Source organism: Polypterus senegalus, chromosome 10 (assembly GCF_016835505.1).
Source record: "Polypterus senegalus isolate Bchr_013 chromosome 10, ASM1683550v1, whole genome shotgun sequence".
Lineage (NCBI taxonomy): Eukaryota > Metazoa > Chordata > Cladistia > Polypteriformes > Polypteridae > Polypterus > Polypterus senegalus.
The window spans coordinates 68,548,582-68,575,155 of record NC_053163.1 but is presented as its reverse complement, the minus strand read 5'-3'; the positions used below and the strand labels follow the sequence as shown (position 1 = coordinate 68,575,155).

General features: G+C 39.5%; 1 protein-coding gene across 1 annotated transcript in view; it reads left to right on the top strand.

The window, feature by feature from the left end:
- rraga (Ras-related GTP binding A) overlaps window positions 1-26,574 on the top strand; it is a 45,108-nt gene that overhangs the window by 6,601 nt on the left and 11,933 nt on the right. The window contains exons 3-9 of the mRNA XM_039765918.1: window positions 1,814-1,913; window positions 2,022-2,088; window positions 4,218-4,440; window positions 10,491-10,586; window positions 17,744-17,866; window positions 20,587-20,678; window positions 20,768-20,883. Coding sequence (XP_039621852.1) covers window positions 1,814-1,913; window positions 2,022-2,088; window positions 4,218-4,440; window positions 10,491-10,586; window positions 17,744-17,866; window positions 20,587-20,678; window positions 20,768-20,883 — 817 coding nt within the window. The remainder of the gene's footprint in view (window positions 1-1,813; window positions 1,914-2,021; window positions 2,089-4,217; window positions 4,441-10,490; window positions 10,587-17,743; window positions 17,867-20,586; window positions 20,679-20,767; window positions 20,884-26,574) is intronic.

The window sequence follows — 26,574 nt, the reverse complement described above, 5'->3', positions numbered from 1 at the left end:
GTTTCCCCTGATCATCCTTGATATGTTTCTGCAGCTTAATTGGAGTCCACCTGTGGTAAACTCAGTTGATTGGACATGATTTGGAAAGGCACACACCTGTCTATATAAGGTCCCACAGTTGACAGTTCATGTCAGAGCACAAACCAAGCATGAAGTCAAAGGAATTGTCTGTAGACCTCTGAGACAGGATTGTCTCGAGGCACAAATCTGGGGAAGGTTACAGAAAAATCTTTGCTGCTTTGAAGGTCCCAATGAGCACAGTGGCCTCCATCATCCTTAAGTAGAAGAAGTTCGAAACCACCAGGACTCTTCCTAGAGCTGGCCGGCCATCTAAACTGAGCGATCGGGGGAGAAGGACCGTAGTCAGGGAGGTGATCAAGAACCTGATGGTCACTCTGTCAGAGCTACAGAGGTCCTCTGTGGAGAGAGGAGAACCTTCCAGGAGGACAACCATCTCTGCAGCAATCCACCAATCAGGCCTGTATAGTAGAGTGGCCAGACGGAAGCCACTTCTTAGTAAAAGGCACATGGCAGCCCGCCTGTAGTTTGCCAAAAGGCACCTGAAGGACTCTCAGACCATGAGAAACAAATTTCTCTGGTCTGATGAGCCAAAGATTGAACTCTTTGGTGTGAATGCCAGGCATCACGTTTGGAGGAAACCAGGCACCGCTCATCACCAGGCCAATACCATCCCTACAGTGAAGCATGGTGGTGGCATCATCATGCTGTGGGGATGTTTTTCAGCGGCAGGAACTGGGAGACTAGTCAGTATAAAGGGAAAGATGACTACAGCAATGTACAGAGACATCCTGGATGAAAACCTGCTCCAGAGCGCTCTTGACTTCAGACTAGGGTGATGGTTCATCTTTCAGCAGGACAATGACCCTAAGCACCCAGCCAGGATATCAAAGGAGTGGCTTCAGGACAACTCTGTGAATGTCCTTGAGTGGCCCAGCCACAGCCCAGACTTAAATCCAATTGAACATCTCTGGAGCAATCTTAAAATGGCTGTGCACCGACGCTTCCCATCCAACCTGATGGAGCTTGAGAGGTGCTGCAAAGAGGAATGGGCGAAACTGGCCAAGCTTGTGGCATCATATTCAAAAGAGTTGAGGCTGTAATTGCTGCCAAAGGTACATCGACAAAGTATTGAGCAAAGGCTATGAATACTTGCGTACATGTGATTTCTCAATTTTTTTATTTTTAATAAATTTGCAAAATCCTCAAGTAAACTTTTTTTCACATTGTCATTATTGGGTATTGTGTGTAGAATTCTGAGGGAAAAAAATTAATTTAATCCATTTTGGAATAAGGCTGTAACATAACAAAATGTGGAAAAAGTGATGCCCTGTGAATACTTTTCGGGTGCACTGTATTAGCATATTTTCCGTTCATGCAGAATAAGAGCTTCAAGCTTGTGTTGTTTCTAAAATGTTTTTCCTGGTCAATTTTCTAAATGTCAAACCTGAACAATATGTTTGTATTTATTAAGAACCCCTCAACAACCCCTCCCTAGCCTGTACACCTGCAAAAGTTTAGCTTGATCTGTTCATGTTCTCATGTTGTTTGTCTTGAGGAGGGTAACTACCAGAAAGGCTCACATAGCCGTTAATTTAAAGATGTTAGTGATCCAAGCAGAATGTTGTTTACTCAATGAGGAAAATGTTGATGGAAATGAACTTCACTGAAAGAACACTATGCCTTCAAACCGAAAAAAAATACCCAGATGGGGAGTTAACTATTGTTGAATGGCAATTCCACTTGATAGAATATTACTGTGTATAAGACTTCAACCAAACCTATTTTTACACAGGTGCTACTGATGGGAAAGAGTGGATCTGGGAAGACGAGTATGAGGTCTATTATTTTTGCTAATTATATTGCAAGGGACACACGACGTTTGGGAGCTACAAGTAAGCATTTTCTTTTAACATTTGGGCCTTCTGTTTTTGGATGGCTGTGAAGATGTATAAAATTATAAATATTACATTTTAAAAGAGTATGTTCTTTCCTAAATACAGTCGATGTAGAGCACTCCCATGTGAGGTTCTTGGGTAATCTAGTGCTGAACCTGTGGGACTGTGGAGGGTAAGTCAGAAATGGTTTCCTTTCATTTTTTCTTTAAAAGATCATTTTGATTATATCTGTAGATGTTTATATGCTAAAAGTATTGTTTTTCAAATAAGTAAGTTTATTTGTAAATACAGCTTTAATGGTCTCCGCTTTTACCATTGTCTACCTTATACTAATATGCCTCTTTTGTATCTGTTATAAGTTGGTTAATTCTTGGTGTTGCAAGACAGTTTCGCAAGATTATAATTCCATCATTTAAATGCCTGTAATTGTAATACTAAGTGGTTCTTTGGCAGAAGCCTGTAAGTACAAAATAAATAGAAAATTAAGCAACAATGTATTCTGTGGAAAGTGGCTTTCCATTGGTGTGTTTGTTTTTTGCAAAAGAAAGAAAAGGACCTGGCAGGTAGTCTGAGTTACTGTAGTTCCCTTTATGTAAGGGTTAAAATAATTTTTGAGATTACCTCTTTATTTGTGGTATTGATCCATACTAGAATATTGAAGGTACGTAAAGTGTGAATTTTTTGAAAAATAATGTGTTTTACAATGTACAAATATCGTCTTTATAATTAATAATGCATTTTCTGCAATTTGCACTTCTAACAATGTTTTTTGACTGAGGCATGTTTGGGAAAGAGGAAAATGTTAGTTTTTAAACTTTCTTTTTGACTGGGTAGAGTTGAATTAGACTACATGATAACTATTTTGGCTTTGATTATTCATGTCAGTGATTCTTAACATGAGGAATACACTTTGTTAGTATGTGGTTTACAGGTTATCAGATTGATAATTAAATGCTGCTGTTAGATATGGGCCCTCCTGTTTTCTGTCTAAAAAGCTTACAAAAAGTGAATCATTGGCCAGCTCCCTCTTCAGAAGTTTCAGTCACAAATATTGGGAATTATAAAAGTAAATTTCATATTTCATTAACTCACAAGGCAGAAGTGTGGACTTCTTTAATGCTCGACTGCATATAATCTGGCTTCTTTGAAAAAAGAGAAGAGTTTTCACCTTTGTGCCAAAATTATATGACTATATAGCACCTACAAAATAGATCAGAATTGTTCTGATAGAATGCTTTGTTTAGATACTCTCATTTGGTGGTTTGTTGTGAAAGCCATCTTGATAAAATATCCTTTTACCACTGTGGCTTGAATGTGAAATACACTTCTTGAGCAATGGAAAAATTTCTTTGCTTCCATTCGTCCATCAGTTTTTGTGTGAACACATTGTGCTCGTTCAGTTACTGTATATCTGGCCTTTTCTGAGTCAGCATCCAACGCAATTCCATTTTGCAAATAGTTTATTTGAGGCCATTTTTTTACTGACATAAGACATTTTGTACACAAAATGACTTTGGTATATATAGCATGCCAAATCAGAAAATACATTTCTTGTATGTGATAATGACAGCTATGGTAGTTCAGTAATGGAATCTGTTGAAGCGTAGTCTGTTTGTAATTTCAGTGTAGCTGTTTTTAAAATGTTCACACTGGCAAGTGAATTTAACTTGAGGGAAAAGATAATGACAATACTTGAAGGAGGTCTTTATTTACAGATTGGTAGAAAGAAAAAAATATTTTAGACTAATTAAATACATGTTAAGAATGTTGTTGATTCTTCATATCACTATTTTTCTAGGTATATTGCATTATATTTTGCTTTATTAAACATTTGGATTCCAATCTGGTATGCAAATATTGTGTATCAAAACTGCAGCATTTTAGTATAAACCAAAAGAGGAAACTAAACTTTGAGATGTGTATGATAATAACATTATTGTTTAGACCAAAACTGTTTTGGTAGTGTATTGATTGCAAGCAGGCTGGATTTTCTGTCCTTTGAACACTTCGTAATTAAGTTATATCCAGGCACCTTTACCAGTCATTTTTGCACTCTTTATTCCCAGTACTTCTCATTTTTATTATTATTGTTTTGTATGTATTTGGAAAAGAATTGAGAATATTTCCAAATGACTGTGTTAAATCCATGAATAAAAAGCATTTCTACATTTACTACATGAATGATAGGAGTATGTAAATGCTACCCCAAAACCCATAACCTGAAAAGCTAAGTTCAGAATAAATGCATAATTAATTGTTTTATCAGTTTAATGTTTGATAATTTCCATGTTCATTTTAAAGGCAGGACACTTTCATGGAAAACTATTTCACAAGTCAGCGGGATAACATTTTTAGAAATGTTGAGGTGCTAATCTATGTTTTTGATGTGGAGAGCCGTGAACTGGAGAAGGACATGCACTATTACCAGTCCTGTCTGGAAGCCATTCTGCAGAATTCGCCTGATGCAAAGGTTTTTTGCTTGGTGCACAAGATGGATCTAGTTCAAGAAGACCAAAGAGATTTGGTGAGAAGGATAGAAAACCATGATAGCTAGAAGACATGTAACTGCAGTAACTGAATACATTTTTATTGATTTGCTTCTTGTATGCACTTTACTGTTGAAAATGTGGTTTTCAATGAAATGTTCAGTTTTCCTTGAAAGAACCTGAATAGAAGTCTCAGAAAAGTATCTGTTTTTTTTTGTCTGTCTCCATTAGTGGAGGTATGGCTATGCTTTCCTACTAAGAGGGTAGACGGTTTAGATTTTTATATGATTCAGTATCGCCTTAAGTGTTTTAGTTTAAGCTACCTTTTTATTGTTTGAAGTAATTTTGTACACTGTGGAAATTCAACCGTATATGTGGTGAATTATTATCATCCTGGAAAAATACAGTTCTAGAATAAGTGTAAAAAAAGAAATGATTTATACTTTTCTGACATATTTCTTCACTTTCACATCTGCTGCAAGTCTAAAAATATCTTGGGCAGTTAACTAAGCAATATGCTTACAATTCCCTTCCATAATGGGTAGGACAAAGGCACATTTTTCTTTGATTTACCCCTCTGCTCCACAGTTTATAATTGCAAAACAAACAATATGATTAAAATGCACATTACAGAAATTAATTTAAGGGAATTTATATACAGTTGTGCTTGAAAGTTTGTGAACCCTTTAGAATTTTCTATATTTATGCATAAATATGACCTAAAACATCATCAGATTTTCACTCAAGTCCTAAAAGTAGATAAAGAGAAACCAGTTAAACATATGAGAAAAAAATATTATACTTGGTCATTTATTTATTGAGGAAAATGATCAAATCCTTCTATATAAAAGCGGTCGGGATTGTCCTTCCATTCCATGAGTGCTATGCAGGCGCGGAGTTTCACACACGGCCCGTCCATTTTGCAATGCACGAGGGGATTTGTAGTTTCGTTTTTCCAGGTAACAGATGATTTTCTACTTCAGACTGTGCGATATCTTCTTCTTCTTCTTTCTTACTATATAAAAGCGGTCGGGATTGTCCTTCCGTCCTGTGAGTGGAAAGCATAGCGGTATTCTGCTTATCACAGACTTACTACTTGCAGCTTGCGGTACGAATCGATATGATGTGAGCAGAGTTCTGGTGCTGCCATCGTTCCCTTGCTTTTGTGCACGATGCGCTGGAAAAATAGACAAAATGATGTCTCTGGAAATAATTAATGTTGATGGAGTACAAGTGCTGCACCGCGTAGTAAATATCAGGGGGGTTCAAAAGGACAACCTCAATATAGAAAAAAAGTTTAAATTTCATCACAAAAATACCAAACACTACAAGTATTAAAGTAATACTGCTCAAATGCAATATAACGAAATTAATGAGTTTGTATAAAATATCAAATTGATCTACATATTGAATTGCCTTAAGAAGTGGTCAACTTAAAAGTCGGTGACCTTAAAAGTCGGGTCAGCCTAGTATTACTTATTTGTGAGTGGCAATAGTATATGAACCTCTAGGATTAGCAGTTAGTTTGAGGGTGAAATTAGAGTCCGGTGTTTTCAATCAATGGCATGACAATTAAGTGTGAGTGGGCACCCTGTGTTATTTAAAGAGCAGGGATCTATCAAAGTCTGCTCTTCACAACACATGTTTGTGGAAGTGTATCATGGAATGAACAAAGGAGATTTCTGAGGACCTTAGAGAAAGAGTTGTTGATGCTCATCAGGATGGAAAAGGTTACAAAACCATCTCTAAAGAGTTTGGACTCCACCAATCCACAATCCGACAGATTGTGTACAAATGGAGGAAATTCAAGACCATTGTTACCCTCCCCAGGAGTGGTCTACCAACAAAGATCACTCCAAGCGCAAGGCGTGTAATAGTCAGTGAGGTCACAAAGGACCCCAGGGTAACTTCTAAGCAACTGAAGGCCTCTCTCATATTGGCTAATGTTCATGTTCATGAATCCACCATTAGGAGAACACTGAACAACAATGGTGTGCATGGCAGGGTTGCAAGGAGAAAGCCACCGCTCTCCAAAAAACATTGCTGCTTATCTGCATTTTGCTAAAGATAACGTGGAAAAACCAGAAGGCTATTGGAAGAATGTTTTGTGGACAGATAAGACCAAAATAGAACTTTTTGGTTTAAATGAAAAGCATTATGTTTGGAGAAAGGAAAACACTGCATTCCAGCATAAGAACCTTATCTCCATCTGTGAAACATGGTGGTGGTAATATCATGGTTTAGGCCTGTTTTGCTGCATCTGGGCCAGGATGGCTTGCCTTCATTGATGGAACAATGAATTCTGAATTATATCAGAGAATTCTAAAGGAAAATGCCAGGATATCTGTCCATGAACTGAATCTCAAGAGAAGGTGGGTCATACAGCAAGACAATGACCCTAAGCACACAAGTAGTTCTACTAAAGAATGGTTAAAGAAGAATAAAGTTAATGTTTTGGAATGGCCAAGTCAAAGTCCTGACCTCAATCCAATCAAAATGTTGTGGAAGGACCTGCAGCGAGCAGTTAATGTGAGGAAACCCACCAACATCCCAGAGTTGAAGCTGTTCTGTACGGAGGAATGGGCTAAAATTCCTCCAAGCTGGTGTACAGGAATGATCAAAAGTTACCGGAAACGTTTAGTTGCAGTTATTGCTGCAAAGGGGGGTCACACCAGATACTGAAAGCAAAGGTTCATATACTTTTGCCACTCACATATATGTAATATTCGATCATTTTCCTCAATAAATAAATGACCAAGTATAATATTTGTGTCTCATCTGTTTAACTGGTTTCTCTTTATCTATTTTTAGGACTTGAGTGAAAATCTGATGATGTTTTAGGTCATATTTATGCAGAAATATTGAAAATTCTAAAGGGATCACAAACTTTCAAACACAACTGTATTTCAGTTAAACCATGTAGAAAATAACAACACTCTTTTATAAATGTTACCCACATTTCAAGGCATCGTAATGTTTGGGACAATTGACGTCACAGGTGTTTGTGATTACTTAGGTGTGTTTCATTTCTTCATAAGTTGACTAGGCTTACTTCTACCCTTTAGAGTCTGTAGTTGCCATTGTTCAACATGAGGATGAGTGCTGTGTCAGTGGAAATCAAAGACATCGGTAAACCTTAGGATTACCTAAATCAACTCTCTGGAATATCATTGAGAAGAAAGAACACACTGGTGAGCTCAGTAATCGCAAAGGGACTGTTAGGACAAGGAAGACCTCCCCTGCTGATGACAGAAAAATCCACATTATGGCTAAGAAAAAGTCCCAAACACTCGTCCTAAAGCTCACAAGCAGTTTTCAGAAGGTGGCAGCTATGTACAGTCATATGAAAAAGTTTGGGAACTCCTCTCAGCTTACATAATAATTTACTCTACTTTCAACAAAAAGATAATAGTGGTATGTCTCTCATTTCCTAGGAACATCAGAGTACTGGGGTTTTTTCCGAACAAAGATTTTTAGTGAAGCTGTATTTATTTGTATGACATTTAATCAAATGTGAAAAACTGGCTATGCAAAAATTTGGGTACTTTTGTAATTTTGCTGATTTGAATGCATGTAACTGCTCAATACTGATTACTTGCAACACCACATTGGTTGGATTAGCTTGTTAAGCCTTGAACTTCATAGACAGGTGTGTCCAATCATGAGAAATGATATTTAAGGTTGTCAATTGCAAGTTGTGCTTCCCTTAGACTCTTCTCTGAACAGTGACAGCATGGGATCCTCAAAGCAACTCTCAAAAGATCTGAAAACAAAGATTGTTCAGTATCATGGTTTAGGGGAAGGCTACAAAAAGCTATCTCAGAGGTTTAAACTGTCAGTTTCAACTGTAAGGAATGGAATCAGGAAATGGAAGGCCACAGGCACAGTTGCTGTTAAACCCAGGTCTGGCAGGCTCAGAAAAATACAGGAGCGGCATATGTGCAGGAACTGTGAGAATGTGAGACAACCCACACATCACCTCCAAAGACCTGCAAGAACATCTTTCTGCAGATGGTGTATTTGTACGTCATTCTTCAATTCAGTGCAATTTGCACAAAGAACATCTGTATGGCAGGGTGATGAGAAAGAAGCCCTTTCTGCACTCACGCCACAAACAGAGTCAAATATTGTATGCAAATGCTCATTTAGACAAGGCAGATTCATTTTGGAACAAAGTGCTTTTTGGACTGACGAGACAAAAATTGAGTTATTTGGTCATACAAGAAGCACTTTGCAAGGCGGAAGAAGAATACCGCATTCCAAGAAAAACACCTGCTACCTACTGTCAAATTTGGTGGAGGTTCCTTTATGCTGTGGGGCTGTGTTGCTAGTTCAGGGACTGGGGCCCTTTGTTAAAGTCGAGGGTTGGATGAATTCAACCCAATATCAACAAATTCTTCAGGATAATGTTCAAGCATTGTTCACAAAGTTAAAGTTACGCAGGGATTGGATATTCCACCAAGACAATGCCCCAAAACACAGTTCGAAATGTTCTGCAATGGCCGTCGCAGTCCCCTGACTTGAATATCATCAAAAATCTATGGGATGATTTGAAGCAGGCTGTCTGTGCTCGGCAGCCATCAAATTTAACTGGAGAGATTTTGTATGGAAGAATGGTCAAAAATACCTCCATCCAGAATCCAGGCACTCATCAAAGGCTATAGGAGGTGGCTAGAGGCTGTTATATTTGCAAAAGGAGGCTCAACTAAGTATTGATATAATATCTCTGTTGTGGTGCACCTGTCTAATTTTGTTATGATGATTAATCCAATAAACAATGTTACTGCTGAAATACTACTTTTTCCATAAGGCATGTCATATATTAAAAAGAAGTTGCTACTTTGAAAGCGCAACCAATGATAAACAAAAATCCAAAGAATTAAGAGGGTTTCCAAACTTTTTAATATGATTGTATGTGTTTGAGACGACTATCCACAAAAGACTTAATGAACATTAATACAGAGGCCACACTGCAAGATGCAAACCACTAGTTAGCAACAAAAACAGGATGGCCAGATTACAGTTTGCGAAAAAGTACTTAAAACAGGTCTTGTGGACAGACAAGACAAAGATTAACCTGTATCAGTGTGATGGCAAGAGCAATGTGTGGAGACGAAATGGAATTGCCCAGAATCAAAAGCATACCATCTCATCTGTTAAACATGGTGTTGTATGGGCATGTATGGCTGCCACAGGTACTGGCACACTTATCTTCATTGATGAAATAACTGCTGACGGCAGTGGCAAAATGAATCCTGAGGTGTATAGGAACATCTGATCTGCTCAGGTTCCAATAAATGCCTCCGAAGTCATTGGACAATGCTTCATCCTACAGCAATATAATGATACCAAATGTACTGTTAAGGCAACACAAGTTTTTCAGTACAATTGAGCGTGCCTTCCATATGCTGAACAGGACACTTAAGGGAGTAGGAGGAAGGCATCTATAAAAAGTGTTGTAATTTCTTCATGTTATGACTGAAATGTATGCAAATACCCTTAAAGTCTACAATGTGCACTTTATTCACATCTGAATTATTTAATTTGTATTTTTAAGAGATTAGAGCAGAGCAGAGGGGTAAGTTGAATGTGTCTTTGTCCCAAACATTACGGAGGACAGTGTGTATGTGTATATCACAGTATGATAACATTATTCAGTTTAGATCTTTGTTTTCTTTATGGCAAACACTGTAAGCTTAGTAGTGAGAAAGAACTGTGGATTTCTTTTTTAAGTTAAATATAGTCAAACTATGTGTTTGAAATCTTGCACCTATTTTTGTCAACTAGCAGCTCATTCGTTATTACTTTAAATATCTGTTTATCTTGCATTTTATCTTGTTCTTCTATGGGTAGCTAACAGAGGAAACCTTTGTTTATCTTAACTTGATTTAAGGACAGTATATGAGCTGGTGTTTCTTTAAAACTAGCCAGCTTATCAACAGTTTCATTTTTATGTGTAATATTTTTCAAACTTACACTTAGTGTTACAAAATTTTGCTTAGTTCTACTCTGCAGAAATGTTTTTAACTACATATGTGTTCCTGTGAATTTTCTGTATATTTATATTTTTATGTATTCATATTTATAGATTTTTAAAGAGCGTGAAGAAGATTTAAAAAGACTGTCACGACCTCTGGAGTGTACTTGCTTTAGGACATCCATCTGGGATGAAACTTTATATAAGGTAAAATTAATGTAACTGTCCAGCTGTTTTTTTCTTTTCTTCATCCTTTCAAAACTCTGGTTATTGCTACTCAGAGCAACAAGACTAATCAATGGTGTATATGTTAAATGCCCTTGTTACTGTTGGTGAATGCAGTTTATTGTACATCTTCAATCTTTAAATACTTTCATGACAGGTTTCAGGAATTCCTGTAAAACCTGAAAACAGAATTTCAGTTTGACTTGTTTAATTTTTATGATGTTTAATTTTAGCTAGAGGTTTATTTTCATGTTGTTTTTGATCCAGTGGAGTACACTGCATTCATAACCACACTACTTGTCTAAAATGTATTTTATTGTATTTTTTTATTTGTACTACTAGTAAGCTTGAAAGACACTATACACTGACATGACAATAGTTCATCCATCCATCCATCCTCTTCCGCTTATCCGAGGTCGGGTCGCGGGGGTAGCAGCTTAAGCAGAGAGGCCCAGACTTCCCTCTCCCCGGCCACTTCTTCCAGCTCTTCCGGGAGAATCCCAAAGGCGTTCCCAGGCCAGCCGGGAGACATAGTCCCTCCAGCGTGTCCTGGGTCTTCCCCGGGGCCTCCTCCCGGTTGGACGTGCCCGGAACACCTCACCAGGGAGGCGTCCAGGAGGCATCCTGATCAGATGCCCGAGCCACCTCATCTGACTCCTCTCGATGCGGAGGAGCGGCGGCTCTACTCTGAGCCCCTCCCGGATGACTGAGCTTCTCACCCTATCTTTAAGGGAAAGCCCAGACACCCTGCGGAGGAAACTCATTTCAGCCGCTTGTATTCGATCTCGTTCTTTCGGTCACTACCCATAGCTCATGACCATAGGTGAGGGTAGGAGCGTAGATCGACTGGTAAATTGAGAGCTTTGCCTTACGGCTCAGCTCCTTTTTCACCACGACAGGCCGATGCAGAGCCCGCATCACTGCGGATGCCGCACCGATCCGCCTGTCGATCTCACGCTCCATTCTTCCCTCACTCGTGAACAAGACCCCGAGATACTTGAACTCCTCCACTTGGGGCAGGATCTCTCCCCAACCCTGAGAGGGCACTCCACCCTTTTCGGCTGAGGACCATGCTCGGATTTGAGGTGCTGATTCTCATCCCAGCCGCTTCACACTCAGCTGCGAACCGATCCAGAGAGCTGAAGATCACGGCCTTATGAAGCAAACAGGACAACATCATCTGCAAAAGCAGTGACCCAATCCTGAGTCCACCAAACCGGACCCCTTCAACACCCTGGCTGCGCCTAGAAATTCTGTCCATAAAAGTTATGAACAGAATCGGTGACAAAGGGCAGCCCTGGCGGAGTCCAACTCTCACTGGAAGCGGGCTCGACTTACTGCGGCAATGCGGACCAAGCTCTGACACCGTTGTACAGAGACCGAACAGCTCTTATCAGGGGTCCGGTACCCCATACTCCCGAGCACCCCCACAGGATTCCCGAGGGACACGGTCAATGCCTTTTCCAAGTCCACAAAACACATGTAGACCGGTCGGGCAAACTCCCATGCACCCTCAGGACTCTGCTAAGGGTGAAGAGCTGGTCCACTGTTCCGACCAGGGCGAAAACCACACTGTTCCTCCTGAATCCGAGGTTCACTATCCGGCGGACCCTCCTCTCCAGAACCCCGAATAGACTTTTCCAGGGAGGCTGAGGAGTGTGATTCCTCTATAGTTGGAACACACCCTCCGGTCCCCCTTTTTAAAGAGGGGGACCACCACCCCGGTCTGCCAATCCAGAGGCACTGTCCCGATGTCCATGCGATGTTGCAGAGGCGTGTCAACCAAGACAGTCCTACAACATCCAGAGCCTTAAGGAACTCGGTATCTCATCCACCCGGGGCCCTGCCACCAAGGAGTTTTTGACCACCTCGGTGACTTCAGTCCCAGAGATGGGAGAGCCCACCTCAGAGTCCCCAGGCTCTGCTTCCTCGTGGAAGGCATGTTAGTGGGATTGAGGAGGTCTTGAAGTACTCCTCCCACCGACCCTAGCGTCAGTGAGGTCAGCAGCGCACCATCCCCACCATATACGGTGTTGACACTGCACTGCTTCCCCTCCTGAGGCGCGGACGGTGGACCAGAATCTCCTCGAAGCCGTCCAAAGTCGTTCTCCATGGCCTCCAAACTCCTCCCATGCCCGAGTTTTGCCTCAGCAACAACGAAGCCGCGTTCGCTTGGCCTGCGGTACCTATCAGCTGCCTCCAGAGACCCACAGGACAAAAAGTCCTATAGGACTCCTTCTTCAGCTTGACGGCATCCCTCACGCGGTGTCCACCACCGGGTTTGGGGGTTGCCCGCCACGACAGGCACCGACCACCTTGCGGCCACAGCTCCGGTCAGCCGCCTCAACAATAGAGGCACGGAACATGGCCCATTCGACTCAATGTCCCCACCTCCCTCGGGGCGTGGTTGAAGTTCTGCGGAGGTGGGAGTTGAAGCTACTTCTGACAGGGGACTCTGCCAGCCGTTCCCAGCAGACCCTCACAACACGTTTGGGCCTACCAGGTCTGACCGGCATCTTCCCCACCATCGAAGCCAACTCACCACCAGGTGGTGATCAGTTGACAGCTCCGCCCCTCTCTTCACCCGAGTGTCCAAGACATATGGCGCAAGTCCGGCGACACGACCACAAAGTCGATCATCGACCTGTGGCCTGGTGCCAAGTGCACATATGAACACCCTTATGCTTGAACATGGTGTTCGTTATGGACAATCCATGACGAGCACAGAAGTCCAATAACAAAACACCCGGGTTCAGATCGGGGCCATTCCTCCCAATCACGCCCTTCCAGGTCTCACTGTCATTGCCCACGAGCATTGAAGTCTCCCAGCAAAACGAGGGAATCCCAGAAGGTATGCCCTCTAGCAACCCCTCCAGAGACTCCAAAAGGGTGGATACTCCAAACTGCTGTTCGGGCATACGCACAAACAACAGTCAGGACCCTTCCCCACCCGGCGGAGGGAGGCCACCCTCTCGTCCACGGGGTAAACCCCAATGCACAGGCTCCAGTGGGGGCAATAAGTATGCCCACACCTGCTCGGCGCTCACGGGGCAACTCCAGAGTGGTAGAGAGTCCAGCCCCTCTCAAGAGATTGGTTCCAGAGTCCAAGCTGTGCGCCGAGGTGAGTCCGACTATATCTAGCGGAACCTCTCGACCTCGCGCACTAGCTCAGGCTCCTTCCCTTCAGAGAGGTGACATTCCACGTCCCAAGAGCCAGTTTCTGTAGCCGAGGATCAGACCGCCAAGGTCCCCGCCTTCGGCCACCACCTAACTCACACTGCACCCAACCTCCTTGGCCCCGCCCATGGGGAGGAGGACCCACGTTACCTCTTCGGGCTGTGCCCTGCTGAGCCCCATGGGTGCAGGCCCGGCCACCAGGCGCTTGCCATCGAGCCCCACCTCCAGGCCTGGCTCCAGAGGGGCCCGGTGACCAGCGTCCGGCAAGGGAAAACGTCGTCCAAAGGTTTCGCTCATCATTGGAGGTTTGTTGAACCGCTCTTTGTCTCATCCCTCACCTAGGACCAGTTTGCCTTGGGTGGCCCTACCAGGGGCATAAAGCCCCGGACAACATAGCTCCTAGGATCATTGGGACACGCAAACCCTTCCACCACGATAAGGTGACGGTTCAAGGAGGAGATGACAATAGTTCACATTTCTTTAACTTTTCTTATTTCTATCATTTAATAAATACTTTATCGAAAATGTTAGGGATGGTGGGAATGGCTGTTTGGTTCAATATTTCCGTGCATAAACAAATGGGTTACTTAGCTCACACTGAATTTGCTAATTCCCCATAACTGAAAAGCATTAAGAATCCTGTAATCGGCATTACTTTTCTGAGTTTGCAGTTACAGTAATCCCTCCTCGATCGCGGGGGTTGCGTTCCAGAACCCCCCGCGATAGGTGAAAATCCGCGAAGTAGAAACCATGTGTTTGTATGGTTATTTTTATATATTTTAAGCCCTTATAAACTCTCCCACACTGTTTATAAATATTCCCCGCACAGTTATATAGCATAAACCCTTTGTATTCTCTTAGATATTAGGTAAGATTCATTGAAATTATGTATGTAAACACACTGTTTATATACACATATCTTTAAAATAATATTTGGGTTTTACTGTATAATCATAATTACTCACCAGCAATGACACGATGACTTGTCCGATAACAATGAGTTTAATTTTACTGCACAACAAAGGAGAGCGTTATAGCCCTTCTAAAGGAGCCTCTTCAGGCGACTGTGTAGCACCACCGTTGTTGTTCTTCCGGCAGTCTTCAATCCAAATCCCTAAAACAGATTCCATCTAGACTACTGCCTTATTACGTCCACTTACTACTCGTTTTGCACCCTTTTTAAAAGGATACTGCGGCCGTAGATCTTATATTCTTTTCCTCCTTTTTAAATAAAAAGAATTGTGGACTCATTGATGCCGTAATGGCATCCTACAGCAGTGCAGCTTTTCCCTTCCTTAAACATATCCAAAACTTTTACCTTTTCGGCAATCGTTAACATCTTCCGTTGGCTCTTGGGCACAGCCCCTGAAGCAGTAGCAGGAGCAGATCGTTTTGGAGCCATAACGAAGGGCTTGACTACACACAAAGATCAACACAAAAGAGCACAAAAGTTAACTCTTTACAGAGCGAAACACGTTGATGCTGAATGAGCGAGACGAGACTTCCTGGTTAACGCCGCAGAATCAAATTCGGCGCTCCGTCACTGAGCCAGTCAGCACACAGGAACTGAACTGCATGCTCTGATTGGTTAGCTTCTCAGCCATCTGCCAATAGCATCCCTTGTATGAAATCAACTGGGCAAACCAACTGAGGAAGCATATACCGGAAGTAAAAAGACCCATTGTCTGCAGAACCCGCAAAGCTGCGAAAAATCCGTGTTATATATTTAGATATGCTTACATATAAAATCCGTGATAGAGTGAAGCCGCGAAAGTCGAAGCGTGATATAGTGAGGGATTACTGTAGTCCAATAATAGTCTTCTGTATATAGTAAACAGCTGTTTTACCAGGACTTAATACAGTTCAGCCAATTCCCAGTTTTAATGATGCAGTTACCATTTGATGCCTAGAGATCTGCTATTGAAAAATGAACATAATTTTTCAATCAGTAACAAATACAAAAACAAATACTAATCTTTCTTTGTTTCTGTCACAGTATGCTTCATGATACACTGCAGTCCCCTTGTAAATGAAAACTGCAAGAAGTAATAAACTCTTGGATACATGTGTAGGTTCTTATTCTATCTGAAAACATATGTATATGGTATTAACCCCTGAAGGGAACTTCTCTTTTTCACATACCCTTACTTACTCAGAGTTTTGGGGGCAGAGCGCAGGGTCAGCTATTTGTAAAGTGCCCTAGGAGCAATTGTAGAGTAAGGGCCCAATGGAGTAGCATTCCTTCCGTCACTGCTGGGATTTGAGCCGGCAGCCTTACAGTTACCAGCCCAGATCCTTTAGCCAAAGAGCCATATCTTTATCTGCAGCCACCATCCTATAACTTTTAATAAAATATATTTGTTGGCATTCATGTTAATAAAAATCCAATTTTCTGTCATCTTGCAAAACATGCCAGTTTCTTTATTATAATAAAGTGTTTACATTTTTAATATCATTGGTGAAAGGAAAATGTAATGCTTTGTTTGTTGAGCAATAAAATCTTGCACATAGAAAAATCTCTAGCATGTTTTTAGAAAATACAGTGGAACCTATGTTGAATGACTCTCACCTCGAACAAATCGGTTTTTGAAAATATCATAACAAAAAACGCACTCTGTTCAGTGCAGAATTTGCAGTGCCTTTTTTTTCTTTTCTTTTCTTAAGGCTGATTATTTTTTCAAAAACTCAGTTTTATGAAAATTACACAAAATATTTTTCGTCACATAAACCAACATAAAACATCTGTTGCTCAGTGCAGTGTGGATTCCTGAATGTTAGCTGTCTAGAATGTTAGAGGGTTTATAGGGGCGCGCACACAAAGCAATGGTTTCACACATAAATCAACATAAGTCTGTTGCTTGTTCTGTGGCAGCTCTTGCTGTGTGTTCGCTGTTTCTGAGTACAGTAGTTGCGATTGTCCAGGGTTGGCGGAGGTCACAGTGCAACGCAATCTGGTTTGTACCTTTTCTCATTGTAAGTGCCATTCGTCCCAGGAGATTGTTGCAGTCGACACATCAGGCTCACAAACATGTTCGGCACCATGATCAGGTGATGTTGGGACCGATCATCTGATGCCAGTACCTCACTTTCTTTGTCAATTTTGATCTCCAGATCACTTACACCAAAATCGGAATCCAACAAGTCAGAATCCAGTTCAAAATAATAAGATATATGCAAAAGGTCCTCCACTGAGTATTTTACTTTGCGCATTCGTGTCACTCTCTGGCCATATGTCAGTGCCATTCATGCTGTTGTTTGCTTGTCGCTACTGACAAAGATGAATGGAATTAGACGTCAAGTGAATGAGTTTAACAGTCTTCCAAGCACAAGAGGGACTACCTTTACTGTATTGGCGCGTTTTTTTTGACATTTACAGCTGACGTCCTCCCGCAACCTATCATGTCGACAAAAGTTGACATTGTTCTATAAGCCACCATGGGGCAGAAGAACTCCTCCATAAAATTAAAGTGAATTTAAATTTTTGTCTGTATTTTATCTATGTATTGTGTTTTTTCTTTATGTGTAAGAATGTGTTCATTTTCATTGTTTTTGTATTGGATTTTATGCATGAAGTATGCTTATATATAAAGTATAATGGTTTAAATAAAAAAAATCGTCTGTGGTTTGGGAACAGATTAATCCATTTAACATTAATTCTTATGGGAAAATGGTTTCACTTTTCAAACAAATGTGTTTCTGAACAGACTTTAGGAATGAATTATGTTCGACAACCAAAGTTCCGCTGTATGAATTACTCCTGTTGGTATTCTGCAATAATTTGGCCAGTGCTTTAAACTAACATATCATATACATTTATTAGTGTTTGTATGTGCACATTCATAGTAATAATTATATTTTTGGGTACATATTTGAATTTGACAATATCTACTAGTGTAATCTGGTTATTAATTAAGGTTTGAACATGGTTTTCCTATAAGATTTTGATCTTTTTTTATTCACAGGCTTGGTCTAGCATTGTCTACCAGCTGATTCCTAATGTTCAGCAGCTTGAAACCAATTTACGTAATTTTGCTCAGATTATTGAGGCAGATGAAGTCTTGCTATTTGAGAGAGCTACTTTTTTGGTAAGAACTAAATGTTACAATTGTGGATATTTTTATTGATTTTAATTGTTTAGTTTAGCTTCAAAAAATTGATTGCTCCTATTACAAAATCTTTTTCAGATTCTTACTTTTTTTGAATAAATTGTTGATTATATCTTTGAAACAGGTTTCAAGTTAATTAAATCCTACCTTGCACCTTATGCTTACTATGATAGTCTCCAGATTCCTCATGACCCTACTCAGGATAAAGCAGTTTGAAAGATGGATGGATGAACTTAAATTGTTGCTTTATGTATCATATCTGATTTGTATGCTTTTGATGAACTATTTTATCTGTCTCTCAAACCCATTCAATGTCAAAATTTTAATCTGAAATGTAGTGTTCATAACAATCTATTTTTAAAAAATGTAACATTCTCAACCACCTGATTTTAATTTGGTCTCCCAGGGTATCCTAGGAGCATAAGGTACAATGTAGCAACCTTCCATTTTCAGGATGTCAGCCCAACACAGGGTACAAATGCAAACACCCACACTCACACCAGGCCAGTTTAGAACCCTGGTTAATTTAACACTCAATTCTCTGCAGATGGTGGAAAAAATATCTAGAGGTAGAGATATGCAGACTAGGCAAGGATAAAAATGTTGATTTTCCAATATTTTTTGTTATTTTTCATTTAAAGGGTTCAATGTCAATTCTTACATTTTCAAGACCGATCTAGTAGATCTGTATACTGCTCTATTACTATTTGCAGGTTTTTGCTTATCTTCATGTTTGGCATCCATTCCAGTAGATGTCACTAATTCACCTGTTAAGGCATTCTGTGGGAAAAGAGCTTTATTACTTGTACTTTGCAGAAAGAGGCATGTTCTCCTTGCCTGTAATCGGTGTCTTTGACACTAAATGAAGATAAGCAAAAATCTACATATAGGAGATTCGCACAAACTGGCACGTCCTCCTAAACTAAAATCAGTGTCTTCGACACTTAAATCACATGAATGGAGTTACTATGAATTCAAACAGTGCATCAGTAAAGCACAGCTGGATAAAAGCAAAGCCATATGTAAGATGTGCAATTTTGAGATAACACTTATCCCAAATTCACCCAGAAAACTTGTCTCAGTTGACATCCAAATGAGCAGAACCTAAACAATCTACACTGGTGTTTAACTTCAACCTTAATTTGTTTCTTGCCCAAAAAATAACAGAATCTATAGTAGTTCTTTTCTGCAAAGATATGGGACCCTACACTGTTGTTGACAACGAGGCTTTCAACACATGATGCTGGTTTTCGAACTGCAGTATGTTATACCAAACAGAAAGCAAATGAGTGAAGTTATTGTACCAAGGCTTTGTAAAAATCTTAAGCAAAGCGTTGCCATTCTCTAAGGTTAGTGGAGACATTAGCCCAAACTTGTGACAGCTGAACACCCAAGGTAGCTGATTCCTATGTCACTATCACATGTCATTACATTAAAAATGACTCTGCTCGCTGCATGCCAGTCACACCAAGAGCAACTTCGCTGCCTCTACAGTATGTAGTACTGCTGAGATGCTGGCCGTTGTTCCAAAAACCTTTCTAGTATGTCCAGTGCTCTGTTTCTTTGCGTTACAACATCAGACACAAGTCTCTGTTAGCAAGTTCAATAAACATTGCTTCTCTTTTAGCACATGCCTCATCCAGCTTTGCAATAAGGCAATTGTTGGAATTTGAAAATGAACTTGTGTGCAAAGCAGCCAATGTAAAGTAGCTCTATAAGCTGCACTGCACAGACTACTGGAGTTGTCACTCATGTTCCATTCAACCAGCACCACTGTCAACAAGCCTCAGCACTAGATCCCCGTTTTAAAATACTTCCTTTTTTTGTCTGATGATGAAGTGTGAGGACGCATTTTCAAGACTGATTAACACAGCAGTTACACGTGAGCAACTGTATGTGTAATTTGTAGAATTATAGAAAGTCATGAATCTTCCTGCTGTAACTTTAACTTCTACTAATTCAAGATTAGTTTAAAATGTCCAATAGGGGAATACATTTGTCTAATAGATTACTGAATAACATTTGAAAAATAAGAAGCAATATATAATTTAATTTAATGATATTGTTTGCTAGATAACATAGGTCATTTTATAAAGTAAATGTATTGTATTATAAGGAACCCCTCATAATGTGTATGGACTCTGATGTGGCAATAAATACAAGTGCAGTTCTGTGAAAAAGTACTGCATACATTATGACGTCACTATGTAGGCACCCTTCACAGAAAGTGTTACTAAAATTTGTCACTTACTATTAATGTTCTCAATGCATGGTTAAGTAATCTCTAAAAAAGCCAGCATGTCAAATACTACATACTAATTAAAATAGAGATAAAATTCATATCTAATCGAACATTGTGAATCGAAATCAAATTGGAACATCAGTTCTAATACACAGCCCTAATGTAGACACAGGGAAAAGGTATAAAGTCTGTACAGACACCGATTAGGTGTGGCATTTGGACCCAGGAACTGGAGACAGCAGCAGTAAGCGCTTCGTTCTTCTTAAATCCTATAGATTTGAAGTTTACACTATACATTTATTTAATTATTACTACAAGGTAACTTATAAGTTACATATGTATATTGCAAATGTATAGTTATTTCTGAAATTTCAGCATGCTTAATTTAAATGACTTGTTGTGGGCCACATTATATTTTTTTCATTAATAGCTTTTTTTCTTATCTTGTGTATCTTAGGTGATCTCACATTACCAGTGCAAGGAACAGCGTGATGCACATAGATTTGAGAAAATCAGTAACATTATCAAACAGTTTAAACTTAGCTGCAGGTAATATCAACTATGTTTGCTCTAGTTTTTAACATTCTTTAAATATACAGTTTAAATCATTTTTTTTTTTTTGTAATGTTTTTGTACAGCAAATTGGCAGCATCTTTCCAAAGTATGGAAGTAAGAAATTCCAATTTTGCTGCTTTTATTGATGTCTTCACGTCTAACACATATGTTATGGTTATCATGTCTGATCCCTCAATACGTAAGTTCTTGTTAATTTTTTATCTGATCATGTGATTTTTATCTAAATGACAGGATACGTTTATTATTACTATAGGATTTTACTGTTACAGTTGTGACACATCTATATAATTGTTTCTTTAAAAGCAGACATATTTTGTTGTTATTTTAAATTTATAACAATACAGTTTATTTTAACAGAGCTATTCTTGTTTCAAAATAAAATGGTCCATAATGCAGTTACTAATTTACTTTCACCACAGACGTCTTTTAAAGCATATTTATTTTAACACAAAGATTGTATGTTAGAAAAATATTCAACATTGTGAAATTCTGGTAAGCCGGAGAATGTGGTCTATTTTTGTAGTTTGCTCATGTTTGTTTTTCATTAAAATTAAATGCTGTCATATTATGAATAAATTGTGTGTATACAGCAGCTAGCAAAGTGGGAGCAGTTGAATGAAAGAAGGATCCAAAACCTATTTGAAATATCTGCATGACTGTGGTTGTGGACCCCAATTTAATTCAATATTTAAAATTTTTTTGACACATTTAGTATCACTTGTAAATATGCCAAGTAGGCTTTATTATCTGTAATAATGAATAAAAGATACAACCTCCATGTGATTTGAAAGAGAGATGTTTCTTTTTCACATTTTAAAGATTTGTTTGTAAAGACATTTCAGCTTATTTATACTTCACTAGGAAAACCATCTAAGGTCATTTTACCACAGAACCTATAAAAATGCCGCTATCTGCAAAAAAAAAGATGTGGATAATAAGAGGCACATACCACTTGGGAGTGATACAGTGGCTTGCAAAAGTATTCGGCCCCCTTGAACTTTTCCACATTTTGTCACATTACAGCCACAAACATGAATCAATTTTATTGAAATTCCACGTGAAAGACCAATACAAAGTGGTGTACACGTGAGAAGTGGAACGAAAATCATACATGATTCCAAACAACTTTTACAAATAAATAACTGAAAAGTGGGGTGTGCGTAATTATTCAGCCCCCTTTGGTCTGAGTGCAGTCAGCTGCCCATAGACATTGCCTGATGAGATCTAATGACTAAATAGAGTGCACCTGTGTGTAATCTAATGTCAGTACAAATACAGCTGCTCTGTGACGGCCTCAGAGGTTGTCTAAGAGAATATTGGGAGCAACAACACCATGAAGTCCAAAGAACACACCAGACAGGTCAGGGATAAAGTTATTGAGAAATTTAAAGCAGGCTTAGGCTACAAAAAGATTTCCAAAGCCTTGAACATCCCACGGAGCACTGTTCAAGCGATCATTCAGAAATGGAAGGAGTATGGCAGAACTGTAAACCTACCAAGACAAGGCCGTCCACCTAAACTCACAGGCCGAACAAGGAGAGCGCTGATCAGAAATGCAGCCAAGAGGCCCATGGTGACTCTGGACGAGCTGCAGAGATCTACAGCTCAGGTGGGGGAATCTGTCCATAGGACAACTATTAGTCGTGCACTGCACAAAGTTGGCCTTTATGGAAGAGTGGCAAGAAGAAAGCCATTGTTAACATAAAACCATAAGAAATCCCGTTTGCAGTTTGCCACAAGCCATGTGGGGGACACAGCAAACATGTGGAAGAAGGTGCTCTGGTCAGATTAAACCAAAATGGAACTTTTTGGCCAAAATGCAAAACGCTATGTGTGGCGGAAAACTAACACTGCACATCACTCTGAACACACCATCCCCACTGTCAAATTTGGTGGTGGCAGCATCATGCTCTGGGGGTGCTTCTCTTCATCAGGGACAGGGAAGCTGGTCAGAGTTGATGGGAAGATGGATGGAGCCAAATACAGGGCAATCTTGGAAGAAAACCTCTTGGAGTCTGCAAAAGACTTGAGACTGGGGCGGAGGTTCACCTTCCAGCAGGACAACGACCCTAAACATAAAGCAAGGGCAACAATGGAATGGTTTAAAACAAAACATATCCATGTGTTAGAATGGCCCAGTCAAAGTCCAGACCTAAATCCAATCGAGTATCTGTGGCAAGATCTGAAAACTGCTGTTCACAAACGCTGTCCATCTAATCTGACTGAGCTGGAGCTGTTTTGCAAAGAAGAATGGGCAAGGATTTCAGTCTCTAGATGTGCAAAGCTGGTAGAGACATGCCCTAAAAGACTGGCAGCTGTAATTGCAGCAAAAGGTGGTTCTACAAAGTATTGACTCAGGGGGCTGAATAATTACACACACCCCACTTTTCCGTTATTTATTTGTAAAAATTGTTTGGAATCATGTATGATTTTCGTTCCACTTCTCACGTGTACACCACTTTGTATTGGTCTTTCACGTGGAATTCCAATGAAATTGATTCATGTTTGTGGCTGTAATGTGACAAAATGTGGAAAAGTTCAAGGGGGCCGAATACTTTTGCAAGCCACTGTATCACTCTCAAGTGGTATGTGCCTCTTATTAGCCACATCTTTTTTGCAAGCCACTGTACTTGTACATTTTTATAAGGTGAAAGGCTTTAAATATGTACAACTATAATCCCGTTGTCAGTCTGTCATGAGCTCTACAGAGCAATATAACCAAGGTCGTATTCGCAGACCATAAGCCACTAATTAAACCTAGCAGTTTAATTTGTAAAGCAGGGTAAAAGGTGTAGCGACTGAACTTCTAAAGTATTAGTGATGCTGGTAGATACTATACTAAAGGATATGTAATACATCCACCTTTTCCATTGCTACACTCATCAATATATACATTTTCCCTTCTTCATCAAAGAACATGATGTTCAAAAAGTTTTTTCACAAAGAATTACTTTGAATGCAGTTAAACCTAACTCTACCACAGTATGTGTTGATGTGCTGAAGTGACCTAATGCTCATTTTTTCTGGTCTTGCTTCAGTAAACAGTTTGACATAATGTTAAGTCCTTACTGTAGGAAGTTCAATGGAATTAGCAAAGTTGGTTTTACGCTGTAACCTGAAAAGACTGAAGCATGAACATGCGTCTGTAGGCATTTTCTGTGTTTTATATACTTGCACCCTGCTTTAATGTTGTAGTCTACTTTGCATATGGTTTCCTCATGTTTTCTTTGCTTTTTCTTGAAAATGGAGGTGAAAGGGTAAGATTGCAATGCAAAACTTATCCATTCTAGAAGAAACATGTGGATATAAATAAGATGCTGCAACAGTTCCACAGCTTTCCTCAAGAGGTTGGACTATTGTTTGTCAACACAAATAAGATTTCTCTTTGATGTGGAACTGTGCAATGTTTAAACTACGGCGCTTCACTAATGTCTAGAAGCCATGTTATTGAGCTGTGGGACATGTGCTAAGTAACTTTAAAAATCAGTTCATGTCATTGTAAAATCTGTGCAAAAAGGCAAATTTAAAATTAATTTGCTACAAATAAAAACCTACACGACACAATGGTACATATGTAAAATTTAATTAGCAGAAAAGATATTGGTCGTTTAAAAAAATCACTTGCTTAGTTCACATATTTCTGTTCTTTTTTTTAAAAAAAAAAGTATTAGACAATCATTAATAAAGTACCAAATTTTGTTTGATTTTGGACTTCTTGGACACTTAACTTCCACAAGGCCTGCACATGTGACTGATGCAAATTTACCAAGCACCTTGATTTGGGGGTGCATAGCGTTGTTATAGAGAATTGGAGAAAGTCATAGAGGTAAAATCAGTACAGATTGAACTGATCAGAATTAAAGGTTAGGCAAATACGTTTCAGTTTAAGTTTAGAGAAACATTACTGCATTTAATTTCAGAATGGATCTGTCACTGTTCATATACAGTATATACAGTATACCAAAACTATTAAGAAATATAAGAATGTAAATTTAAAGAGGTGGTCAGGACAGGCAAGGCATTTTTCTTAACTGTTTCATTCACATGGTTTTAATCCCTCGTATGACAGTGGTGAAATTTGAGTTCAACAACAAAACCATTCCCATGGAAATTTTTCTTTTCCCTCATTTTAATGTAAATGTTGCAGAGCAAGTTACCACATATGGTGTGAAAATGGATTAATACATTTTAACGAATTTCCTTTTAAATGTCTTTGTATAGAGTTCTTGGGCGTAAACTAATGAATTATTATTACTATTTTACTGAATTTTATTTTCCATGTTTCTTTGTTAATACACTTCCAATGAAGATTTTATTTGTAATAGAAAGTATAGTGTGCATACCAAACCGACTGACATTCTAGCTAATAAAATGACATTTGATACCATTTTAACAAAATGTACTGTCTGCTGTCAATCAAAGAGCATTCCGGAAAAACAACAATGCAATATATTTGCAACCTTTAGACGCATGACATTGTTGTGCGAGGAAACAGTGGGCACGCAGCTGTGTACATGTTTATTGACAGGCAGGTTAGCATTTTGCACGGCGCATGCTTTAAATCAAAAGAGAAAGAGGCACGCAAAGATGCGGAACAGAAGGAGGTCCATGATGTACCTTACTTAGTACGCATGCGCCAAGTCAGAAGGAACAACTGAATTTCATAGGGCACAGATATCTTCATAACAGGGGACTTTACATAATGGACAGATGAATTTCAAATGTTTTGCACGTCTTCCTTTTGTTTTAATGACTGTTGCATTGTAATCAGCCCTTCCTTCATAATTCTGGTGCAAGCGTAACCAGTCTCTTCTTAAAATTCTGACATAATTTTTGCCTTTAGTGGAATGTGGTTCATGGATCTCCAAAAAGAAATCCACCCATCGGCCCCCACATACCAACATATACTGTATGATAATGGCACATCCACTCAACAATTAAAAACAAATATCCCTTTTGCATCTGTTATAGTATAAATAGTTTAAAGTTTCAATGATTTAATTTGCCACTGGTGCTCTAAGTAGAAATGATAATCACCAAAGTCTATTTTTGGTCACACGTGTGACCATTTTAGTTGTATTCTGGAGCCCTGGTGGCGTCTGCACTGGCCATTGAGTCTGATGAAAGAATCTTTCCATCAGATAATGCCAATGGTCCTTTTTCTGAAGTGCCTTTTGCATATGCAGGATAGCATGCTGGTAGCAAAGCAGTGGCATTAAGTACTACATCCAGATACCTACAGGGAGTGCAGAATTATTAGGCAAGTTGTATTTTTGAGGATTAATTTTAATATGGAACAAACACAGTGCTATCAGTCAATCCAAAATGTTAATAAACCTGAAACCTGAATGTTTCACAACGGAAATGTGAGTGTGAACATCATCAGGGGAATACATATGTGCGCACAATTATTAGGCAACTATTAGTGTGCAGATTTATTATGCAACTAAAGGAAAAATGAAAATTTTCCCATCTCACTTGTTTATTTTCATCTGTTATAGTGAGAATAATAAACAAACACCTCAAAATTTACAAATAAACATCTGTGATATTTCAAAAAAAATAAATCAATCAATCAATGACCAATATAGCCACCCTTCTTTCCAATAACAGTCATAAGCCTTTCCATTCATGGAGTCTGTCAGTTTCTTGATCTGTTGACGATCAGCTTTTGTGTAGCAGTGACTACAGCCTCCCAGACACTCTTCAGAGAGGTGTATTGTTTTTCTCCCCCGTAAATCTAGCGTTTAAGAAGTGCCCACAAGTTCTCGATAGGGTTTAGGTCAGATGAGGAAGGGGGGCCATGTCATTATTCCTTCATCTTTAAGGCCTTTACTGGCTGGCCACGCAGTGAGAACTTCGATGCAAG